Raw genomic sequence first — 23,265 nt, 5'->3', positions numbered from 1 at the left:
TTTTAGGACTTAATTTTTTTTTAAAATAATAATAATATTATATAAAATTAAAAATAATTTACAAAAAAAACATAAAATTTGCGCAATTTTTTTATTATGACTCAAAAGTCAAGTCGTTTACAATAAAAATAAAATAAAACTAAATAATAATAATAATTAAAACAATCTTTGGTTTTGACATAAAAATTAATTGTAATTAAATTATATAAAAAAAACTTTAGTTTTTGAAATAATAAAAATAACTAAATTATTTTACACAAAAAAATGAATAACTTTTTTATAATCTGTATATAAATCTAAAGTAAAGTTTACAATAAGTAGTAATCAATAATGGTTTTAAGTTTAAAGTTATAAACAAAAGTTTAAAACTTTTTTAATGATATCATATAATCAATAATAATAGTGTCATTACTTTGAACTCCGATAACCGTTTTGCGGTATAAACGCCGGCGAAGAGTCCACTCGACGTCGGCCCACTTGAACAACATCGGAGGGTCGGGTAGTGTCCACTTCGACTTGGTTTTGCAATCGTCGGGGCAAGTCTTGCCAAATTGATTGGGGAACCGCTTCGTTGCATCGGTAGACCAAATCTGACCAAATAATGGCCTCTTGAGAGAAACAGAAGACACCGAGACGTCCGCCTTTGAGAGTACTGTCAAACAGATTGCCAGAGTCTGCGACCATATTCTCGCCTTCAAAGATCTGAAGTCTGAAATTGTAATTTAAATATTAACAGAACATTAATAATATCTATTAAATAATTTAAAGGCTAATCTCTCAGCTCATACCTAATGAGACCAATTTTAGGTCTGTGCAACATTAGCCACCTGTAGGCCACCCGTTCCTTCCATCCGACATTTCTCGGGTCGCGCCAAAGTAGTTTAACCTGATCAGTGGTATTTCCCGTGTGCCACAGCGAGTTGCGCAACATTTGTCCCGGTCCCGTTTGGGATGTGACCAGTTTGAGTTGTATGCCCGGTTCGGCTACCGCTCTAAACGGTGTGGCCTGCCAATAGGTTTGGGTACCTTTTTTCCACATAATTGAGTAGAAGTGTGCGTTGTCCTGATAGCTGAACACTAGGCCTACATAATCGTCATCGATCTCTGTGTCTACAAAGAATGTACCCTCGAAGTCAACGCCGCCAAAAGCGTGAAAACCGACAGCAAGTCCCGGATCGCTGTTCATTGTCTGTACGATTTCTGCTCCCTTATTGTAGATCACCCAATGAGGATCTATCTGGGAGTCGCCTTCCGGATCCAAAACCACTGTCTGATAGGCTCTGAAGTCAGTGGCGTAAACTTTTCTATTGTCTGGACATACATCCAGACTATCGGGCACACCGTCGCCATCGAAATCTCCTCGACAGGCATCGCCAACTCCCGTATTATTTGTGTCTCTTTGGTCCGGATTGTAAACTAAATAAAAGTTAAGTAATCTATTATAAAATAATATGATTTTTATGGATTCACACCAACCAAGTGGACAGTTGTCTAAATTATCGGCAACGCCATCGTTATCCTTATCAAAATCACATACATCTCCTGTAATAAAAATTATTTAAATTTTATTATTGATTAACAATAATAATAATAATTTTTTATTAAACCTAATCCGTCTTCGTCTGAATCCAATTGATCGCTGTTTGGTATCTCTATATATATGAGTCAATGTATGAATCAATTATTATATAACATTCAATTAAATTGGTAACAAAAATGATAAATACCGGGACAGTTGTCCACATTATCTTGAATTCCGTCCAAATCCCTTAAAATTAAAATTTATTTTATTTTATAAATATCTTAATTAATTAATTAATTAATCAAAAACCTGTCATAATTATTGTCACAGACATCTCCAACAAGATCTTTGTCCGAATCCTTTTGATTTGCATTTGAATGAAGCGGACAATTATCGCATTTGTCACCCACGCCGTCACCGTCTCTGTCCAATTGATCGCTGTTAGGAACAGTCGGACAGTTGTCTTGGCTATTGATTACTCCATCATTATCAGCATCGGGATCGCAAAGATCGCCTAAACCGTCGCCATCGGTGTCCAGTTGATCGGTATTGGCAATTGTCGGACAGTTATCGCAAGCATTTCCCAAAGTGTCCGGTCCATCGGCATCGGAATCCTCTTGATGTGGATTACTCACAAGTGGACAGTTATCCTAAAATGTCAATAATTCAGTTTTAATTATTTTGATTTATTATATTTAGATTTTTAAAAATAATTACCGGATCGTTGATAATGCCATCGTTGTCGGCATCTTCATCACAGGCATCGCCAATCAGATCTCTATCGGCGTCTTCTTGTCCACTGTTAGGTATCAGAGGACAGTTATCCTAAGGACAAGCACATTGTTTTGAAAAATTATTTTCAAAGTTATACATTTTATTTATTTATTTTTTTAGTAAATACCGCAACACATCGAGGATCGGAGCATCTAAGTTGATGGTCTGGCCAACCATCTAAGTCACTATCGGAACCACAGATTATACCATTGCCAGCGAAGCCAACTTTACATCTGCATTGAAATCGGGAATAACCTCTTCTCATAATACACTCAGCATTGCCGTCACATATGGTACCGTCGGGACAGGTGCCCGGATGTGGATGACAGCCAATTGTCTGATTACCCACAAAACCCTCAATACATTCGCCGCAAACATAGGAGCCCTGAGTGTTAATACATTGCGAATTCTCAACGCACCCACCGTTGCGGGCGTCGTCGCACTCATTAACATCCAGACAAAGCTTTTTTGACAACAAATTGTAAATTATTTTTTTTTTAGGATTATACCCGTCCTCTACATAGTAGAACATACCTGTCTATTAGCCCGAGCAAACTCTATACCGACTCCCTGTATTTGTCTGCCCGTATAGCCACCTGGACAGGGACCACATCGGAAACCTGGCTGCAAATTAATACACTGTGACTGTTGATTGCACGGACGGGCCAGTTCGCACTCGTCTATGTCGGTACACGTAACACCGTTGCCGGTAAGTCCTGGCGGACAGGCACCGCACCGATAACCCGGCGGCTTGTCATAGTTGGCACAGTTAACTCCTGGATAACATGGATTATCCGAACATCGTATTGCCGGCGTACAAGTCACGCCATTGCCCTTATAGCCACTGGGACACGGGCCACACCTATAACCATGTGTGTCGTCATCGATACATTGAACTCCTTGAAAGCACGGCCTGTCATCACAGGTTGTCATGCGTTGGCATTCAATACCATCACCAGTAAAGCCTATTTAAAAAAACATATTGAAAAGCAATTAAACCAACAAATAAAATGAAACTTAAAAAAATCTACTAAATGTTAATACCCTTTGGACAGGAACCGCACTTAAATGAACCATTTGGTAGGTCTAGACAACTAACCCCTGAGAAACAGGGACTTGTGGCACAACCAGTTACTAACCGAGCTATTCATATATTTTTATTAATTTGTTGTTTCAATAGCTATTAATTATTATTAATTATTTTTTAAAATCTCAAACCTCTACACATATCGCACTTTTCCAATGTTTCGCGCAATGCTTTAGTCTCTCTAGTCTTTTAAATGGATAAAAAAATTAAATATTATTTTTAATTTTTTAAAATAAAAAAACCAAATAAAGTGTTTTGTAGGAAAATACCTGTAAATCTACTGAATGTTTCAAATCTTTCAAAGTCACTGATAGTTCGCCAAATGCTTTCAATAGATAATCTTTTTCCTTGTATTTGCTGTGAATATAATAAGCGGTTCCCTCTGTCTGTTTGGGAACAGTGGCCGACACCGTACGGGTCACTACAATACGTTGCGGTTGTGTATTAATAATCGGCGATGACGTACACTCCACTTCCCGAAATGTTTGGCGGACAACATCTTTTGGATGACATTCAACTGAAAGTCTTTTATCTTTTTCCTAAAAATCAATGTTTAGAAACAAAAAAGAAAAATGTTATTAAAATTATTAGTTTAAATCTTTCCACAAAAAATAATAATAATAATAATTAATTATAAATCTAACCACTCGTACGGGTCCTCCTGTTTTTCGGTAACTATTAAATAGATTTGAATTAAGTGTAAGATATCCCTGTGAAACACATTCTGATAAAAAAAATATTTTTTAAAAATTGTTTAATCAATTAAATAATAATAATTATTATTTTTTTAAAAACAAAAATTAATTGACAAACTCGTATCATTAATTGCGTCCAATTCAAGTGTAAAGTTCCTCTCATGTGTCGGTCCTTTGAATGCCGCTTCCCTTAATTGTAATACAATGGATGGTTTGGTCCGATCCAGAGTCAGTATCAAATGGTTGGCCAAATTGCGGATTTCCACAATCGGCTGTCTGGGTAGTCGTCTCTGGGGTTTAAGTTCACGGAATAGTATACTAAAATCGTTGGCAGTGTTGATGGCATTCTGGATGTCGTGAGTGAGCTCTTGAGAAATTTTTTTAAAAATTAATTAATAATCAAATTTAACTAATTTTGACATAAAAATAATTATTTTTTTTAAAATCACAATTACTTGCATCATAGATGAGCACTGAGTAGACTATATTACTGGAAATAGTTATTAATAGCAATAATAATTTATATAATAAACACATTTTTCTTGGATTTATTTATTTTAAATAAATTCTTGAATTTATTTATTCACTCATTCAGTAAAATTCAGTGAAAGCCTACTTTCAAAGCAAAAATGAAACATTAAATTCTTGTCTCACTTTTTTGGAGTCAAACTGATATCGACTCCCAAATCAATTACACACACATTGAATGAGTTATCAATGAGTTTCAAACATTGCTTTTATCTGTAGTTTTCATTTTTCAACAAATCCGTGACCTCATGTCATATATATATTAATATAATATAAATATATAATATTATGAATATAAATATAAACAGTTATATATATATTTATATATATATGTTTTGGTTTTAAAATATTTAAATATATATATATATATATATACTGTAATATGTATATATAATGTAAATATAATAAAATTAAAATGAAAAAACTATATATTTTCATAAGAAATCAGTGAAGGGCAGCGCAAATGTTGCAAATTTGCTAAACAAAATCAATGCTAAATTGGTTTTTATTATTGCAATCATAATATAAATAACATAATTTTTAACTCTCTCTCTCTCTCTCTCTCTCTCTCTCTCTCTCTTTTCTTTCTTAACAATTTGTATGCGATAATTGATGAGTCAATGAAACCGTCGACTAATTTTTTTTAAGAAACCATTATTTCTAATAATTGTCATAAATTTAGATCAATTTTTTTGGTTAAACATTAGGTTTATTACTAATAATAAATAAATAAATAAACATTTATTGATAGAAGCTAAACATACAAGTTTATCAAACATTTTTGTTTGTGTTAGTGAATAATGCATTAATTTATTAAACATAAAAATAGTTACTATAAATTATCGAGAAATACAAATATATTAAATAACATAACAATAAATACATTAAAGGAATTCATTATTATTATCAAGTTATCTAAATATTATGATTTCAAAATTTTTTAGTAATTTTTAGTGTAATTAACATTAATTCATAATTTATTAGATTATTACTGTATTACGGGCACTATAGTAGTAAATTTAATTGTTAGACTAATTTATGTCAAAATAACAATATTATTATCATATGTAATGTTAGTTCATATTTATGGGTTATAGACTATTTTAATCCCAAAGTTTATCCCTTATAAAAATAAATAAATATATAAATTATTTTGATCTAAAAAAAGTTAGGGTTTCAATGTTTTAAAATAGTTATTGTAATAATTTTTTTTTATATACTACTAAAATGTTTATTTTAAAAAATGTTAATAATTTTAATAAGTAATGAACAATTAATTTTTTAAAACTCATATTCATTGTTTAATAATTATAATAAAAATTATTTAATTCCTAATTTTCAAATTAAAAAACTTAAATTGATTTAAATTAATTATAACATTAAGATATTACAATATTTCTTAACAATTATATATAAATGTATATAACTTTTATAATTAATAGTCTATTTATTATTTATTTATTAAACTAGAAAAATGCATTTCATTGAAACTACTAATTTTGATGAATGAGTTTTTTTCTAAAAGACAACAAAAACCAGTTAAGAATGCTAGAAAGCATTTTCAGAAAAAAAACTTGAATAACATTGAAAACTATTAGTTTTATAATTATAGCGGCTATATAATAACATAAAAATTTAAAAACTGGTCAAATATACATAATATAAATATTGTAATGTATGGTATCAAATGATTAAGTATGACAAAATAAAAAACTATAGTCATGTGGGGTATCAAATGATGTAGTATAACAAAATAATAATCTATAATTATACATTTGCCGCTTATACTTATTCTTTTTGTTCCCGTAGATATCAAAATTTAATGCATATTTTTTATCCTTGTTTTTGATTCTTTCTTCAAATCTATATTTAAAAAAAATTCTTAAAATTTTTTATACTTTTGCCGCCATTTTTAAAAAAATTATACTGATATATTATATCATATTTTTGATACTCTTTACAATTCTAAACGTTAAAATTTTTACCTAATTTTTTTTACTTTGGCCGCCATTTTCTTTATGTTCCCGAAGAGATATCAAAATTTTAATGTATATTTTTTATTCTTGTTTTTGATGCTATATTCAAATCTATACTTAAAAAAAATTTTCTTAATTTTTTTTTAATTTGGCCGCCATTTTGTCTATGTTCCCGAAGAGATATCAAAATCTTAATTAAACTTTTCAATACATTATTAGTAGTCCTCTAACCGAATATGAAGTCAGAATTTCAAAATTCGCAAAATGAAATGCTACACACAGACAGACTCAAAAAGCCATTATAGATTTCAGAATTTTTTCTTTTATCAATAATGTATTTCTAATATATATATTCTTTTATTTAATCATAATTTATTTTTGCATCATCTTTATTAATACGTTAACTTTATTATTTTGTAAACTTCAACATTATTTAATAACAGTATTTATAAGTTTGATTTATAGTAAGACAGCACTTTTAAGTAATATTATTTATTAAAATATTAAAAAAATTTCTGTTTGACCTAACCTAACCTAACCATACATTACCATACATTACCATACATTACCATACATTACCATACATTACCATACATTACCATACATTACCATACATTACCATTTTTTTACTTTAGCCGCCATTTTCTCTGTTCCCGAAGAGATATCAAAATTTTAATGCATATTTTTTCAGCTTGTTTTTGATCCTTTATTCAAATCTATACTTAATAAAAAAATTTCTAAAAATTTTTTTACTTTAGCCGCCATTTTCTCTGTTCCCGAAGAGATATCAAAATTTTAATGCATATTTTTTCAGCTTGTTTTTGATCCTTTATTCAAATCTATACTTAATAAAAAAATTTCTAAAAATTTTTTTACTTTAGCCGCCATTTTCTCTATGTTCCCGAAGAGATATCAAAATTTTAATGCATATTTTTCAGCTTGTTTTTCATGCTTTATTTAAATCTATACTTAAAAAATTTTCTTAAAATTTTCTTAATTTTGGCCGCCATTTTCTCTATGATCCCGAAGAGATATCAAAATTTTAATGCAACTTTTCAATACATTATTAGTAGTCCTCTAACCGAATCTGAAGTCAGAATTTCAAAATTCGCAAAATGAAATGCTACACACAGACAGACAGACAGACTCAAAAAGCCATTATAGATTTCAGAAAACAAAACTTTTCAAGTTTTTTTTGAATATATAATTTATTTTCTCAGAAATTAATTTTTACAACAAAACATGTGTTTATAAATTTAGTTGTCATCACATATAAGAGGGAATTAAAAATAGGACAACAAATCAATTGAAATAAAAAAAATTTTATTTATTTTTACATAAAAACTAATTTCATTTGAAATTATTTGAAATCCAAGGTTAATAATATTACTAATCATATAAATAAAAGGTCTATAAAACAAATTAAAAAATTATATCTATTTTATATAAAAATTTCTATATTGAATAATATCTATTGAATAATAATACTGTTGTATAAACATATAAAAATTTATTTGAAAAGTCGTTATTTTATAGGATTCACATTTCAAGTTGTTTTTGGAAATTTAATTATTGTATTTGTTTGGTAATTAGTTTTATTTATTTAAAGTTTAATTTTATTACATATATCTAATTTTTAAAAACATATAATTAACTTAAATAAATTTTTATTTATATTTACAAAATTTAAATTAGTTGTTTAAATAAAACTACTGTAGCTTAAAAATAACATAATATAAGATAATATAGTTAGACCAATATATATATATATATATACTAAAATTTACTGTATTGTACGTTAAATAATTAAAAATATATTACTTTACTAAAATTAAAATAAACTTTTTTAAATATAAGAAAATACTGATTATAAAATATATTAATATGCTTATTTACATTAAATACATTAAAAGTAGCATTGAATGTTAATAATATAAATAAATACAATTAATTATTTTTTTTGCAACAATTATCGTACAATTGTATATGTGTTTAAATAGTAATGCATTTATTATTTAGTTAATAATTCATTAACATTATAATCAATATTTATAATTACAAAAAAGTGTTTTTTAATTAAGTTTAGATTAGATAAGGGGTTTAAGTCTAGTTTAGGTTAGATTAGAAAAAAATGTAAATTTAAACTTTTTATTTAAACATATATTTTAAAAAAAAACTTAAAATACTTATATTTGGAAAATTTAGTTAATTATATTAAGTTCAATAAAAAAATATACTTAACTTATATTAATAAATTAATTTTTAAAAACTTTTACAAAAAAAATAATAAATAAATTTCGCGCAAACTGTACACTAATACTACTACTACTAAAAAATCAATAACGAGTCGACAAAATTTTATTTTGTTTTAAAACCAATGCCAAGTGTTTTGTAACATCAATTGTAACGTTATTTACGGACAAAAATCCTTTACAAATAATTTGCCGCCAATTGTTTAAAATGTTTTTATTTTTATTTTTTTAAATTTGTAAATGACTTTCAAAAGTTATCGACAATAAGGATCTCTTTCTCTTATAGTCTTCAGCAGACAACTAGTGATCAAAACAAAATGGTAAACACAATGGTATTATTGATGTTTAAAATATAGACACCATTGATGTCTTTGATTTGATTTTTTTTAGGCTCAGAGTGTGTCCGACGACTCTAAGATGAAACTAATGGAAATCAAGTATCAACTCTTGTACGACATCTGCAAAAAACAAATCAAAGTATCAGTTGTTGTTGTGTTTGTTGTTGACTATTGAGAGGATAGTCTTCCGGAGAGATTAATAACTTATCTTCATTTTTGTTGATCCAATACATACAATAGGATCCGTCGTTTCAGAAGCTATTCTCGTTGATTGAACTAAAGTATGAAAATCCAGATTTATATGATGTCATCAAAAAGTATGAGACAATGAGTACAGACATCGATGTCGAATCAATACATCATACCATTTATGAGACAATCAAAGACAAATGTATCGATTTGTTACAACTGATCTCTGGTCAGGACATCGATCGACAAGCGTTGAGTGACAGCGAAATCCAATCAATGTTGTCGTCAAAGTTGGATGTCTTGAGCAATGAGATCAATCAAAACCATACTCTGGAGAAACAATTGGAGAAAAACTATGAAACCTATCAAACCGTTAGTTATTTTTTTCTTAATAAATAATTTGCATTTATTTGTTTTTTTCATTAATTATTTTACAATATTATTACCGTATAGTTGGTCAGTGAATATATGGATAATGTTATGAAATATTATCAAAAATATAAGATACCATTTAAGCTGAGTTATGATGAGATTCAGTGTACTCTTCATATGAGTAAAGCACAGACACTGTGCGTCCGTAAGAGGTATTTATTTAGACGACAACGACATCCGGAAACCTGATGCACACAAAGACAAAGATTTTTTTAAAAATGATATTTTTGTTTGTTTTGTATCATCCAATAGATTGGCTGAAACAGAGGCTGTAGTCGAAAAGTATGGTAACATCGAAACGATTAAGAAGTTAACCGACGAACGAAAGTCATTGGAATCGGAGAACCATAGACTTGAAAGCGAACTCATGAGGGCTGAAGGACTGTTGGCTGAATATGAAGGTCTCGATAAAGGACTGCTCAAAGAGTATAAACGTGTTAAGAGTGATCTCGAGTGCAGAATGTGGGCCATCAATGAACTGAATAAGAGTTCTGGTTCTTCATTAGATGAATGAATTGAATTGAATTTTATAAATATTTGCCACAAATTATTGTTCATTTAATGGTTTGGTTTATAAACTGTAAATATTTTTCTGTATTTAATATTGATTTTGTTTAACACATATACCGGTACTTATATATTGTTATAATCAATGCAAAGATTTTTATATATCGGTATTTTATTAAATTTATAAACAAATAAAATAAGTTTTATTTAATTTGATATTTTAATACCAATATTGAAATACTATTGATTTTTTTTAGTTCCTAGTCTACATATAGTACTGTACCTACCGGTGCTACCAAACTAGCTGTAAAAAAAGTTTTTTTAATTTCAGGGTAAAATGCGACCGTTTTCCTCAATGATTGATCAATAGTTTGTATTTTTTTATAGTTAAAATTTTTAAATTTTATACTAAATTTTAAGTTTATAAAATTTAATACTAGTGCATAATTGACAATAAAAAAAATATCTGATTTTTAATAAATAATATAACATTATCATAAATTTAGTTTATTACTATAAATAAAAGATAGTTAAAATTTAATAATATTAAAAAAACTAAATAGTTTAATATATCATAATATTAAGTGTAATAGTTATTACGGTAGTAAGTAATAGGTAAAATATACCAACGATAATAATAATAATATGATTAGACTATAATATTTTTAAATTATTAATACAAATATGTGTACTCTATTATATAATCTTTATACTACTTTATAAGTCATTATAAGTTAAAATATAATTGTTAACTATCAATATTTTGTTAATTTTTTATTTATTTGGCAATTCTATGCTTAACACTCATAATTTAATACATTTTGTATAACCCTTAGAGAAATGTGAAAGACATTTATATACTGTATATTAATAGTATTATGTTTAAAGTTTAATAATATACAGTAACATAAATTTAATGTTAGAAAAATAAATAAATTTATAACAAGAATTTTGTCACCAAAAAATATTGCAAAATATTTAGACTAATTATTATATTATATACTATAGAAATCCCATATTTAATAAATTATACAATCATTTTGAAATTAATAATTGATTGTTCAGTATTGACAAATCCGATTATTTAATTGTGTAATTATAAACAAACAGTATTTAAATGATTATTTTTTTGATAAAATGTCAATTTTAAAATTTAAATGCTTTATTATAGATATTTTATATTTCATTTAATAAAATCTTCAATTTCTATAAACATGTATATATTGTTAAAATATCACTAATTGTTAAAACAGAGTCTATTTATTATATGAAATAATAATATATATAGTTATTTGTTCAGATAATCAATCGATTGTTATTATTATAATTATAAAATTTTTACAATTTGAAAAAAATTATATTTTTTATTTAAAATTAATTCAATATGTTTTTAAAATCATAATTAGTATAATATTAGTAGCTAGATAAGGATAATTTTAATATTAAAAAACTTTTTATCTGTGTTTAAACATAATATTTATATTTATTTTAATTACATTTGTAACCCAAAAAAAAATATTTATTTAATTTTATTATAACATTTTAATAGTTGAAAAACTTGACGTTTAATTGCATTTAGTTAGTCATATCTACACTAATAGACTATAAATGGTATATTTAATATGTATTATACATGTATTAAATGTGTTTTATATATGAATTTTTTGTTCACTAACTTTTTAAAAACTGGTTAACTCTATCATTACATAATAATTATTGTTGATATAGTGAATGATTGTCATAAAGTTTTTAACAAATATATTTTTTTTAATATAAAAATTAAATAAAAATAATTTTATATTGCTATTAGTTTGTGAGGAAATAATTGATTTGTAAATTATTTAAATAAATAATTGAATAAAAAAATAAATAAAACAAATTTTAAACAATAATTATATTATTAGTATATTCTTATATATATATCTATTGAGTGAATCGTTTTAGTGAATGAGTGCTAACCTTGTGTTTGACTATTAGTTTCAATATACCTGTCTGACTGTCTCTCTCTATATATATTTCTCTCTCCTAAATAGTGTTGGTATCGACTCTTTAATACAGTACTACCAGTGCTCAGTAGTTGACTTCGCATTTTGTCATTAGTTATACTGGATATTCCTATTCTGGTTGCCATCCATTCCTCTCAAACAGAGAAAAATATGACTTTTGTTATCATTACAGTCAAATGAAATCCAGATTTAGTTTTTATACTATTGTCTTATGGATTGCCGTCACACTCGGTATCACTGGTCAACAACAACAGTCCGATGATGTGCGACAAGTGCTCAGTTTGGGTGACAATGATATCGTCCGGAACTCCGATTCCTTTCAATATATTCCATACCAAATGGTTGACGAGCCGTAAGTTTTTATAAGTTTATTTTTGGTAACATTATATACAGTATATATATATATATATATATATATATATTTAATATTTAATATATGTGTATAAATATTTTAGGGAATAAATCGATTTTATAATAGACTAACATATATTTATATATAATCGATACTTTAGTAGTTGTGTATGCAATTCATGTAATGTTAGACATAAAAAACAATTATTATTAATATATTATTAATAATTTATTATTATTAAAATAATGGTATTTAATTGCCAGGCGCTACCTAATAGTGGCTCCGTCGCAGGTCCGACCCGGACAGGTATACAGAGTGGTCGTTAACCTTTTGGAAGCGCCCTTTCCATTGACAATATCCGCGACTGTTCAGTGCAATCATGAAGAGATTGCCGGTGCCACTGAACGTATAGCACCGGGAGATACACAAAACCTATTGATGAAAGTGAGATATTTTGTTGTTGTTGTAAACTTAATAAATAATACTAAGTATAACACTTTTATTTAGAAAAAATTAATACATTAGATTTTTTATAATTAAAAATAATAGAAATTTTGATAAAATAATTTTTTTATTATTGTTTAATTTATTTATTAAAAAACAATTTAAAGACAGTCATAATGTAATTAGATTTTTTTAGATTACTTTTTGATTATGAAATCATTTATTTACTATCATTTCCTGTCTTAAATATGGTACTCATATTTAATATAAATTAATATTATAATTGATTTTAACATGAAATCTGAGATCTTTTATTAGTATTATTATTAAATACAGTACTTTTTTAGCTGCTTTTATGTACATAGATTTAAATTTAATTATATATTATTATTAGCTATATATTTGATTGTTTCTTTATTAATATATTATTTTTGGTTATAAATACAATTACAAATAATAAAAAATAATAGATAAATAAATTTTCATTTCATATGTCTCATTAAAATGATGCACACAATTGATTGAACCGCAAATAGGTTATATAAATTTATTTATTTAAATGTATGCACAGTATAATAACATTTTGTGTGGTAGAGACATATAACGTAATAATAATAATAATAATAATAAAATAGATTAACAAAGCGTTAATATGGAAATAATTTTTTTACCATTATCAAAATATAGTTAATTTAAATTTATATATATATATATATATAGACTTTTTTTTTAAAAATTTTATAAACATAATTAAAGCAACTTTAACTATAATATACAGTATATATATTGTTCATCAATTCAATCCAAGGATAGCAACTCGTGACAGTATATAATCAATTTGATAAAATAATTGCATGATTTTTAATATATATAAGATATTGTTGTCTAGATTTCATACCTTTTTTATTATTATTTAGTTTTTCTTAATTATATATATACTGTGTATCGCAAAATCTTAGTAAACAATAGGTGTTTTAATTAAACATTTAATACTTGTTATAATTTTTGTTTATATCATCAAATAAAATTACATCAATGACAATTTTAGTTTGAAAAATATAATTTAAAAAATATTATATATTTTACATTCAATGTTATACATTAAAATTTTCTATTATTATTCAATAATTTTTTTTTTGATGTGTAATTTTCATTTCCTTTTACGATAATTTTTAAATAGTTATATTATATATTGTATATAAATATCTAAATTTTTAGATCATCTACAAAAAAAATTTGCATTAATAAAATACAAATGCATAATAAAGTTAGCCATCCATTATTATTATATTTAGCCAATTAATATGTATAATGTGAGTCAAATAAATTAAAACTACTTTATTTTGTTTGTTTGTTTGCCTAAAACATTTATATATAATTTAGTCTATAATATATTGTATAGAATCTATAGTAAATTATATTGTATTGTATCTTTTTATAGTTAAATAATACAAATATTAAATAACTCTATTTTATATAAAAGTATTCATAAACGTTATAGACATTCAATATATCTATAAATAATAGATTATTTGAAATAAATATCCTTTTTATATAAATCGAGTTTATATAAATGTATATATATATATATATATATATACTGTATATTGTAAATGTGAGTTATATTACAATATAACATATAAATTATTATATATTTTTTTTGGGAATGAAAACCAGGAAAATAAGTTTCAGTAAAAATAAACAAAAAAATTAATGATTAAATCGATAAATATTTACATTACAACTGTATAAAGTATTAAAAAAAAGTTCATATAATAACAAAAAAATATATATATATTATATTAAACAATTGGTTTTTTATTATTATTTTTATTATTAGATACCATTCACTGCACGAACCGGTAATTATCAACTGAAAGTCGAGGGCAATGCTAACGGTGTTCGCGGAGGCAATGGTTTTGTTAGGAATACAACCATCAGATTCTTACCAGAATTTCTTACAATACTCATACAGACTAACCAATTGGTGTATAATATGAATCAAAATAGTAAGTCATACCATACTGTTTACATACCTGTTCTTATATATATATACTGTATATACGGTACTACATTATAATCTAAGTTTAACTAAACTATTTAGTGTATGTTATTATATTAATACATATATAATTTTTTTTATTATACATAATATTATAAAAATCTATTTCAATTATAATTTATATAAATTAAAAACTATTAGTTACTAATATTAAATAAAAATTATTTATAAATATATTTTATGCAAGATTTTATCGCAGACTTTATTATTATTTATTATAAATTAATATTAATAATATTTACTACTAAAGAGTCAAACACCTGTACTTTAAACGCAATGTTTATTCATTATTTGAAATCATTAAACAATTGATAATAAAATACAATACAGTATTGTATTTGGAAACAATTCATCGTTGCATAACACATACACAGACACAACAATTTATATACCTATTTATCAATATATGGTATAAATATATACCTATAATATAATAAGTTATATACATATTCAAAAACATATGTATTGTAGTGTTTTGTCATTTTATTATCCGTATTAGTCACTCAATTAATACATCATTAATTATTAACTAAACAGTTATGATTTTAATTAAATTTATTACAATTATTATATATTTTTATGAGTCTAAGGGATACCTTATTATACATTATCACATATACCTTACAATAACACTGTATGACCTGACTTTCAAACTATACTATTTAGATGTTTACTAACTATAAATATACTTTATATTCAAAAGATATTAAATTTTATTGAGTCTAACTTTGCATAATTTTTTGTTTATTAACAATAAAAATTAACTAGAGTTTAATAATGTTATATAATAGTAATATAAAGTAAACTTCACACAATTACAGACAATTGAAAATCAAACCAAACAATTTAATATAAAAAATTATATTTTCTATTAATTATTAATTTAATTGATTCAGATATTGGATAGTATAGTAAAAATATAATAAATGCATTTATTTAATATACAGTATATTGTGTGGATATATAAAATATTAAAATTAATGTACAAATAATAATAGTTATAAAATTATTTAATAATTTTTGGTTTTCATTAATTATTATTAATAATAATATTATTATTATAATAAAAATTAATTTTAATATTTTTAGCAATTCAAAAATAACCAATCATAAACAATTAATTGAGTAATAATTTTTTTAAGTAATAAACAGATTAATTTTTATACTACATTACAGATACAAATTTTTGTGGAATACTAAAGTATTAAAAACTAACCAAGTACACTATTTTTTAAATTTTTCAATTAATCAACATAACCATGATAAAAAAATGTATTATACATGTCAAAAAAATTATTCACGTTTTATTTCATTGAAAGTGTTTAATAATTTTAATACTATAATAATAATTAATATTACAATCAATTATTATTATTGTTGTTAAAACAATTACACTATACTGTGATTCGTGATAATAAAACATGACATTAAATTGTTTACATAAAAATAATTTTTATGATTCATTTGATAAATTAAAAAACTACTAAAAATTTGGTCTAAAATGACTCTTTAAAAATTTAAGGTTAATTTCTGTATATTAAAAATATATTTTTAAAAATAAGTGTTCAAGTACAACTTGTAAAAGATTTGTATAAATTATTATAATTTTTTACAGTACTATGATTTAAACGTATTTTAATAAAATTATATTTTATATTTATTTATTTTAAACTTATACATAATGTAATAAATTAGTTAAATAGATTGATTTAATTATTTTTACATTTAAATGGTTTTATTTTATTATAATTAATTTAATACTAACACAAATGTATATTTGTTTAAAAATTTGTTTTCTTATGTAAAATATTTTTCATATATTAAATGCAAAAATTATTATTGATTTGAATCAAATATTATATTATAGTAAGTATACGAGTGATACTATTGAATATGGAAATGAAACCATACGTTGATGCCGTTGATGTCTATCTACTGGTAATTAATTAACACATTTTATATTATTATTATCATTATTATTATATTATACAATAATATTATAATTTTATAAATATTAAGTGAATTTGCATAAAACAAAAATCATAATTTCAAAAAAATGTATAATAATATAAAATTTTATGACCTTTTTGTTTCAATAATAATTTTTGTAATGAAAAACTCATTAACACAATATATACATACATTTATAGTATTACTTATTAGTCTAAATCACGCAATTTTAATAGTCCTAATATGTTATATTTAATAATTAAAAAAATACAGTAGTTATACATTAGTTAAACATTTAGACAACAAAATAATAATATTAATAAATCAATTATTAATTTTGTTTTGTTTAATAATATATAAATTACTTTATATAATAAAACTTTATATATTTACTATCTTTTGATAGGATTCTCGAGGACTTATAATGAAGAGATGGAACTCTTTATATCCATTTCAAGGCAAGAGGTCTTAATTATAGAGAGTTGTCTAATATTTTATGTTTAAAAATCTTAATAATTTAAAATTATCAACTAATTAGTAGTCGTAGTATTGTATATAACAAATTGTTTGGTAATCATTTCAAAACAATTAAAATATTATTAGATTCTACAGATAATTGTTTGCAATTTGCATAATATCATGAAAATAATTGTTTTAAACTTTTTTGTTTGTTTGTTAACAACATTTGATAATTTATTATTAATTTAGCCGTCTATATGAATAAATAGGTTTTATAACCCTTCAATTTACATTACCGGGTGATTATCCGAGAGGCTGGTGGACAGTCAGAGTCAAGGCTTTACAACAAATCGAGGAAAAGTTAGTTTTAAAAATAAAACTATATATACAGTATATAATAAAATTGTTTCATCAAATTAGTTTATGAATATTAAAATTTAATTAAATTTTGATTTTTTTTGTTGATTAAATAGAAAAATACTATTAGAGCGTTGGTTTACCAATCGGTTTGATGTTAGCATATCATTGCCGGCATTCATATCGCAAAACGATGACTATATCGAGGGTACTATTTATGCCAATCATACAAATTTGCTGCCAGTTGTGGGCAATGCCACCATCAGAGTCATCCTAAAACCGGAGAAAAAAGTAATCAATTGGCGAGTAATGAATGGAGATTATGATAATTATAATTCTCTTAACGAAAACGATATCTTCGAAGACATACTTAAGATCGATGTTGTCGACCACTTCCGAGGACAGTATACTTTTAGATACAATCTGAAAGAATTGTTCGCTGCCTTACTATCGACACCATTTCGCGACAAAGAAATTGTTATTTATGTGGAAATCGGCGAACGATTCTACGATACAATAGTGACTGGATATGCCCGGACACGACTAATCAATTCAACACTTTTACTCAGATTTTTGGACACCAATCCGTCCACTTTTAAGCCGGGACTGCCATTCGAGACATACATTGCCATCTCATACAGCGATTCCGTTCCGTTTCCATCATCAGAATTAGTACTATCGGATCTCTACATAACCCCATCATTTACTCTCAACAAAAACACCACTATTGGACAGTTAGGTTCGGCAGACTTTACCGGAAACAGTATGAGAATTAACTTTAACGACGATGGCGTCGGTAAGATCCGATTAAGGCCTCCGCCAAATATCGATCGGTTTACTATAAAAGCTCGTTTTTCAACCGTCGGCAATGTGGCCACCACCGAATTGCTGGTTGTTTCGTTTTTCTCGTCATCCAACCGTTTGCTTTATATAACGACAAGTACCGAAAATGGACAGTCAGGCGAATACGGAATATTTCACGTCTACTCTAATTTCTATATGAAATCATTCAGATATTTGGTTGTCTCCAAAGGCAACGTACTGTTTACTGGCGACGAACTGGTATCAGGAATGTTGCGATCGGTGACCACCTTTTCGGTGGCTCTTTCACCTGAAATGTCGCCCAATTGTAATGTCATTGTCTATCATATTACTCAAGACGGAGAGATTATATCGGACAGCGTTAGTCTGCCCATTGAGGGCATCAATAAAGTACAGCTCACTCTCAAAGTTAACCTAAATCAGGACCGAAGCGGTGATAATATTGAATTCATACCATATCTATCCAAAGCATCGATCATTGGACACAATGCCGTTGACGCCGATTTGGAGGACATTCAAGGATTTAATGACATAACAAAAGCAACGGTTGATATTGCTATCAGAAAATTTGAGACCAGATTTACCAAAAAAGTTATTCATAAGACCAGAGAAGGAATCAATAAGAAGGCCCTATACTTCTTGACACACAATATTGCCAGAGATTCGGGATCTACTTTTGGTGTATGTATTCCCGAAATCAGCGAAAAATTAATTTTAATTGATTGATATAAATCTTATAGTTCAACAATTTGGTTGTATTTACAAATCTCAAGATATCATTAATTAACCATCGATGCAATCCTCATATCTATTACAATCAGACACTACAAAATCAATTTCAATCGGCATTCACCAGTTGGCCACATCCAGGAGCTAATGTACCGAACTTTATGTCTCTGATGTGTCTAACCGGCAACGAATGCTACGAAAGTCATCAGCTGTGCGATGGACAGCGAGACTGTGCCGACAGAAGTGATGAACTTCTGTGCGAAAGAAGTGAAGAACGAAATGTCCAATTGTCCGACTTTATTGTCTATCGAAAGAATAGGAATAACTATTTTTATGGATCAAGTGGTAACAACTTTGCTTGGATCGACACATTTACCAGTTATAATCCGGACAACTATATTGGTCTCAGTGTTCCTCAGAGACCAGTTAACTGGCGATTCAATGCCATCGGTGTCGGACAGAGTACCGGGTTTTCAATTATGGATGAGTTTGTTTATGTAAGACTTCAATAACAAAAAATATAAATAATTTATTATCTTTTTTGTGGTAAACTTTTTTTTTGTTTGTTTAGTGGAATAGTGTCCGACCTTTCTTTATCACTGTCGAGGCACCAGAAGTTGTTGTCTTAGGGGAACAATTAGGCGTAAGAGTGGCTGCTTTTAACTACCAGCCCTTTGAAGTCCGAGTATGTATAGATATTATAGATTAAAATTGTATATAATTTTTAATCTATAACTAAATTATTATCCAAAAAGGCTGAAATAATATTAGAAGACTCAGATGATTACCGGTTTGTTGAAGTGGGACCCATGGGTCGGGTATCGTCCTATAGTCCTAAAATATCCGGCGGTATTCATCAACATCTCATCTATATTAAGCCTCAGTCGTCATTCTTAGTGCCCGTACCGGTGGTGCCAATCAAAAGTGGGAAAATCAAGATTGTCATCACTGGCAGAACACAAGTGGCAAAAGTAAATGCAATTTTTATTTATGAATTGTTTTTTAATAAGCAATTAATAAATTAATTATTCATTAAATTAATTAAAACGCTTTGATATTATAATAAGGATACTAAAGAAATAGATGTTGAGGTATTGGCTGATGGCGCTAAAGTATCACTCCATACATCACTACTGCTTGATCTCAGAGCACAGTCTTATATCATAAATTTTTTGGATATGAATGTCACTGAAGATCCCATTATTCCATATCAGGACAATTATCGGCGATATGTATTTGGATCGCCTAAAGCTTGGGTCACAATTATCGGCGATGTTGTCGGTGTGCCGGCAAAATTGAATCCGCCGATTGATTTTACCGATTTAGGCATCGGATCGACGGCAAAGTCGGGAGAGTTACGACTCTTTAATTTTGCTTATCTTCTCTATACTCTTATATACTTAAGACTTACAAATCAACTCGAAACTAGTGATAAACAAGATCTGTCTAAACAAATGTTGGAAACACTGAACAAAGAATACGTCCATCAAATGTCATTCTTCAGGAACGGCTATTTCTCGATGTTCGATCTGACCGGAACTCCCGGTTCGGTTTGGTTGACTGCATACGCGGCCCGGGTCTACTTTGACGCCCAATACGATGATTGGCATAATTTTATTTACATTGATCCGCAAGTTATACAACAATCGATTGAATTTGTTTTGCGCCATCAGATAGTTGATCCCAGCCATCACTATGACGGCTCGTTTTACGAATACACGCCGTACGGTAATTGGTCTAATCCGCGTCTATCGCCGGTCGCACTTACGTCGCACGTATTGATAACGTTAGTCAAAGTTACCGATGTTTACGGTGATGTCGGACTAAAGATTTCCAACGCCAAACAGTCTTCGGTGGCATTCCTCGAGAGAGTGTTGTATACAATTAATAATACTTACGAAGTATCGATAGCCACATATGCGTTGATGATTGCCGGAAGTCCTGACGCTAAGATCGGATTCAATAGATTGGAGTTTATGAAGAGGTCTACAGAAGGAATGGTTTATTGGTCTGAATATACTATTAAAGTAAGTTTTTCTATTGTATATCACTATATATGAAATAAACTTATAAATTATTAATTGATTTATAGATTTTATTAAAGTTAAATTTGTTAGATTTGTTATCTATAAAAATTATAAATTATTTTAGAAACTTTTTTGTTTTTTAAAGTTTATTGTAGAGAATTGTTTATCTGTCTATTAAATATATATATAATAGAAACTTGTATTTGTTTAAACAGCCGCAAGATATCATATACCAAAGTCAAAGGCCATATATTCAGCCGCGAACTCCGCAAACCTATGAATCGCTTGCAGTGGAGGGAACCGCTTACGCGCTGATGATTTATACAAGTTTTGGTGGACTAATTCAGGATCAGATTGTCAAATGGTTGGCTTATATGCGTCAATACGATTCGGGTCTTGTGTCGACATTTGATACAATAGTTGCCGTCCAGGCTCTGACCGACTACTCGTTTCGGACACACGTCAGATCCATAAGCAATATGAAACTGGAAGTGGAGGCGTCGTCCAATCCGGGAAACATTACCACAATTAATCTGTCGCTAAATAATCTAACGGATCAACACATTGTTACCGTCGAGCCAAACGTCTGGGGTTTTGTTACGGTTACGGCCAAAGGTGCCGGTATGGCCATTGCACAACTGACCACACAGTATAACGTGGACCACGACTTTCAATTACTTCAGCCGCCGTTTCCGGCATTTGATATCAATGTCGAACTGAAGTATTCGGGCAGAAATAAGTCCAGAATAGCTATCAAATCGTGCGCCAAATGGCTGTTGACTCAGAAACGAAATATTAGCGGAATAGCGGTCATGGAGTTAACGATTCCGACCGGCTATTGGCAACACAAGGCTGTCATCGACAGCTATGTAGAGAAACGTTCCGTCCGTCAGCTAAGCGAAGCCAAAGTATTGGGCCGATCGGCGACTTTTATGTTTGACTATGTAATGAAACACTAACTTTATATATAATATTGTCGTTAAATTTAATTAAATATTTATTTATAATCAATAAGTTGGATCACAACTGGAATTGTGTTGACTTTACTATAGAGCGCTGGCATCCCGTGGCTAACCTAACTCGTTGGCTAAAAGCTCGGGTTTATGATCTATACGAACCAGGTTTGGCCCTTATATTTAGATAATTTTGTTAACATTTTATTTTTATTTAATTATCGGTTTAATCGTATTTATAGCAAATAAAAGAAATGCATAAATTATTAGTTATTAGAAATTAAATTGAAACAAATAATTATAAAAATAATTATTATTTTATAGAGTATTTTAAAGAAGAAATTGTCGATGACTTTGGTCTCTATGCTCTACATATATGTGAAGTAAATATTTTTTTTTATTACATTTATTATATATAAAATTTATTAATTATTATTTTTTCGATATAAATGACTACTCGGATGAATAGGTCTGTGGTAGCTATCAGTGCCCTTACTGTCCATTCTTTAGCAGTTCATTGCGTCTAATCATTAATCATTCATTAATACTTATAACAACAATCATTATTATAATTAAAAATTGTTTATTAACTAACTAACTAATAATACATTATTTTAAAAAAAATGTTTATAAAATGCTTTATTAAAAAAATAATAATTTATCAATTTTGACACAATTATTGTTTATAAAATATTTATATATATTGTTCAAAGATATTTGCAATATAGAGCATACTTGAAAAGTGCAAAAATTTATAATAATAATAAGTTTACATATAAGTTATATTGTTTATTTATTTAATAA

At 27.2% G+C, this 23,265-nt stretch overlaps 3 protein-coding genes across 4 annotated transcripts; 2 read left to right on the top strand and 1 right to left on the bottom strand.

Annotated features, from left to right (window-relative positions):
* Positions 1-408: 408 nt before the first annotated feature.
* On the bottom strand, positions 409-4,561 carry LOC128956007 (cartilage oligomeric matrix protein-like). Its single transcript, XM_054301687.1, has 15 exons — positions 4,534-4,561; positions 4,197-4,445; positions 4,028-4,107; positions 3,653-3,922; positions 3,515-3,569; positions 3,341-3,439; positions 2,831-3,261; positions 2,424-2,759; positions 2,240-2,347; positions 1,832-2,172; positions 1,728-1,768; positions 1,608-1,652; positions 1,477-1,542; positions 789-1,416; positions 409-709 (listed from the first exon to the last, which is right to left on the bottom strand). Exons 5-15 carry the CDS (start codon positions 3,522-3,524, stop codon positions 409-411), a joined length of 2,406 nt encoding a protein of 801 aa, XP_054157662.1. The 5' UTR covers positions 3,525-3,569; positions 3,653-3,922; positions 4,028-4,107; positions 4,197-4,445; positions 4,534-4,561.
* A 4,445-nt stretch (positions 4,562-9,006) lies between these two features.
* LOC128955444 (uncharacterized) lies at positions 9,007-10,417 on the top strand. Of its 2 annotated transcripts, none has more exons than XM_054301115.1 (5): positions 9,007-9,166; positions 9,225-9,311; positions 9,413-9,733; positions 9,815-9,945; positions 10,046-10,417. In XM_054301115.1, exons 1-5 carry the CDS (start codon positions 9,152-9,154, stop codon positions 10,305-10,307), a joined length of 816 nt encoding a protein of 271 aa, XP_054157090.1. In that variant the 5' UTR covers positions 9,007-9,151; the 3' UTR covers positions 10,308-10,417. The 2 variants fall into 2 exon arrangements, with proteins under 2 accessions (XP_054157090.1, XP_054157091.1); XM_054301116.1 differs by having other exon boundaries at positions 9,008-9,154.
* A 1,831-nt stretch (positions 10,418-12,248) lies between these two features.
* LOC128956302 (CD109 antigen-like) lies at positions 12,249-23,035 on the top strand (the record flags this gene model as incomplete). The annotated part of the gene is made up of 15 exons (XM_054302001.1): positions 12,249-12,658; positions 12,922-13,102; positions 14,943-15,111; positions 17,032-17,102; positions 17,521-17,572; positions 17,843-17,933; positions 18,047-19,433; positions 19,493-19,978; positions 20,053-20,166; positions 20,237-20,452; positions 20,549-21,508; positions 21,724-22,452; positions 22,524-22,629; positions 22,786-22,844; positions 22,931-23,035. Coding segments are annotated over exons 1-15 (4,902 nt in total), but the record flags the coding sequence as incomplete, so codon positions are not given.
* Positions 23,036-23,265: the final 230 nt, after the last annotated feature.

Source organism: Oppia nitens, unplaced genomic scaffold (genome assembly GCF_028296485.1).
Source record: "Oppia nitens isolate AA-2021 unplaced genomic scaffold, nextdenovo-longstitch-racon4-pilon3 scaffold2_pilon_pilon_pilon, whole genome shotgun sequence".
Lineage (NCBI taxonomy): Eukaryota > Metazoa > Arthropoda > Arachnida > Sarcoptiformes > Oppiidae > Oppia > Oppia nitens.
The sequence above is the reverse complement of the archived record's forward strand: the minus strand, read 5'-3'. Positions and strand labels throughout refer to the sequence as shown.

Excerpts from the sequence above, each read along its gene's own strand:
- LOC128955444 (XM_054301115.1), top strand. Across the intron at positions 9,734-9,814 it reads ACTATGAAACCTATCAAACC|TTGGTCAGTGAATATATGGA; the intron begins GTTAGTTATTTT and ends ATTACCGTATAG. Across the intron at positions 9,946-10,045 it reads ACACTGTGCGTCCGTAAGAG|ATTGGCTGAAACAGAGGCTG; the intron begins GTATTTATTTAG and ends ATCATCCAATAG.
- LOC128956007 (XM_054301687.1), bottom strand. Across the intron at positions 1,543-1,607 it reads TTCAGACGAAGACGGATTAG|GAGATGTATGTGATTTTGAT; the intron begins GTTTAATAAAAA and ends TTTTTATTACAG. Across the intron at positions 710-788 it reads CCTAAAATTGGTCTCATTAG|ACTTCAGATCTTTGAAGGCG; the intron begins GTATGAGCTGAG and ends TTACAATTTCAG.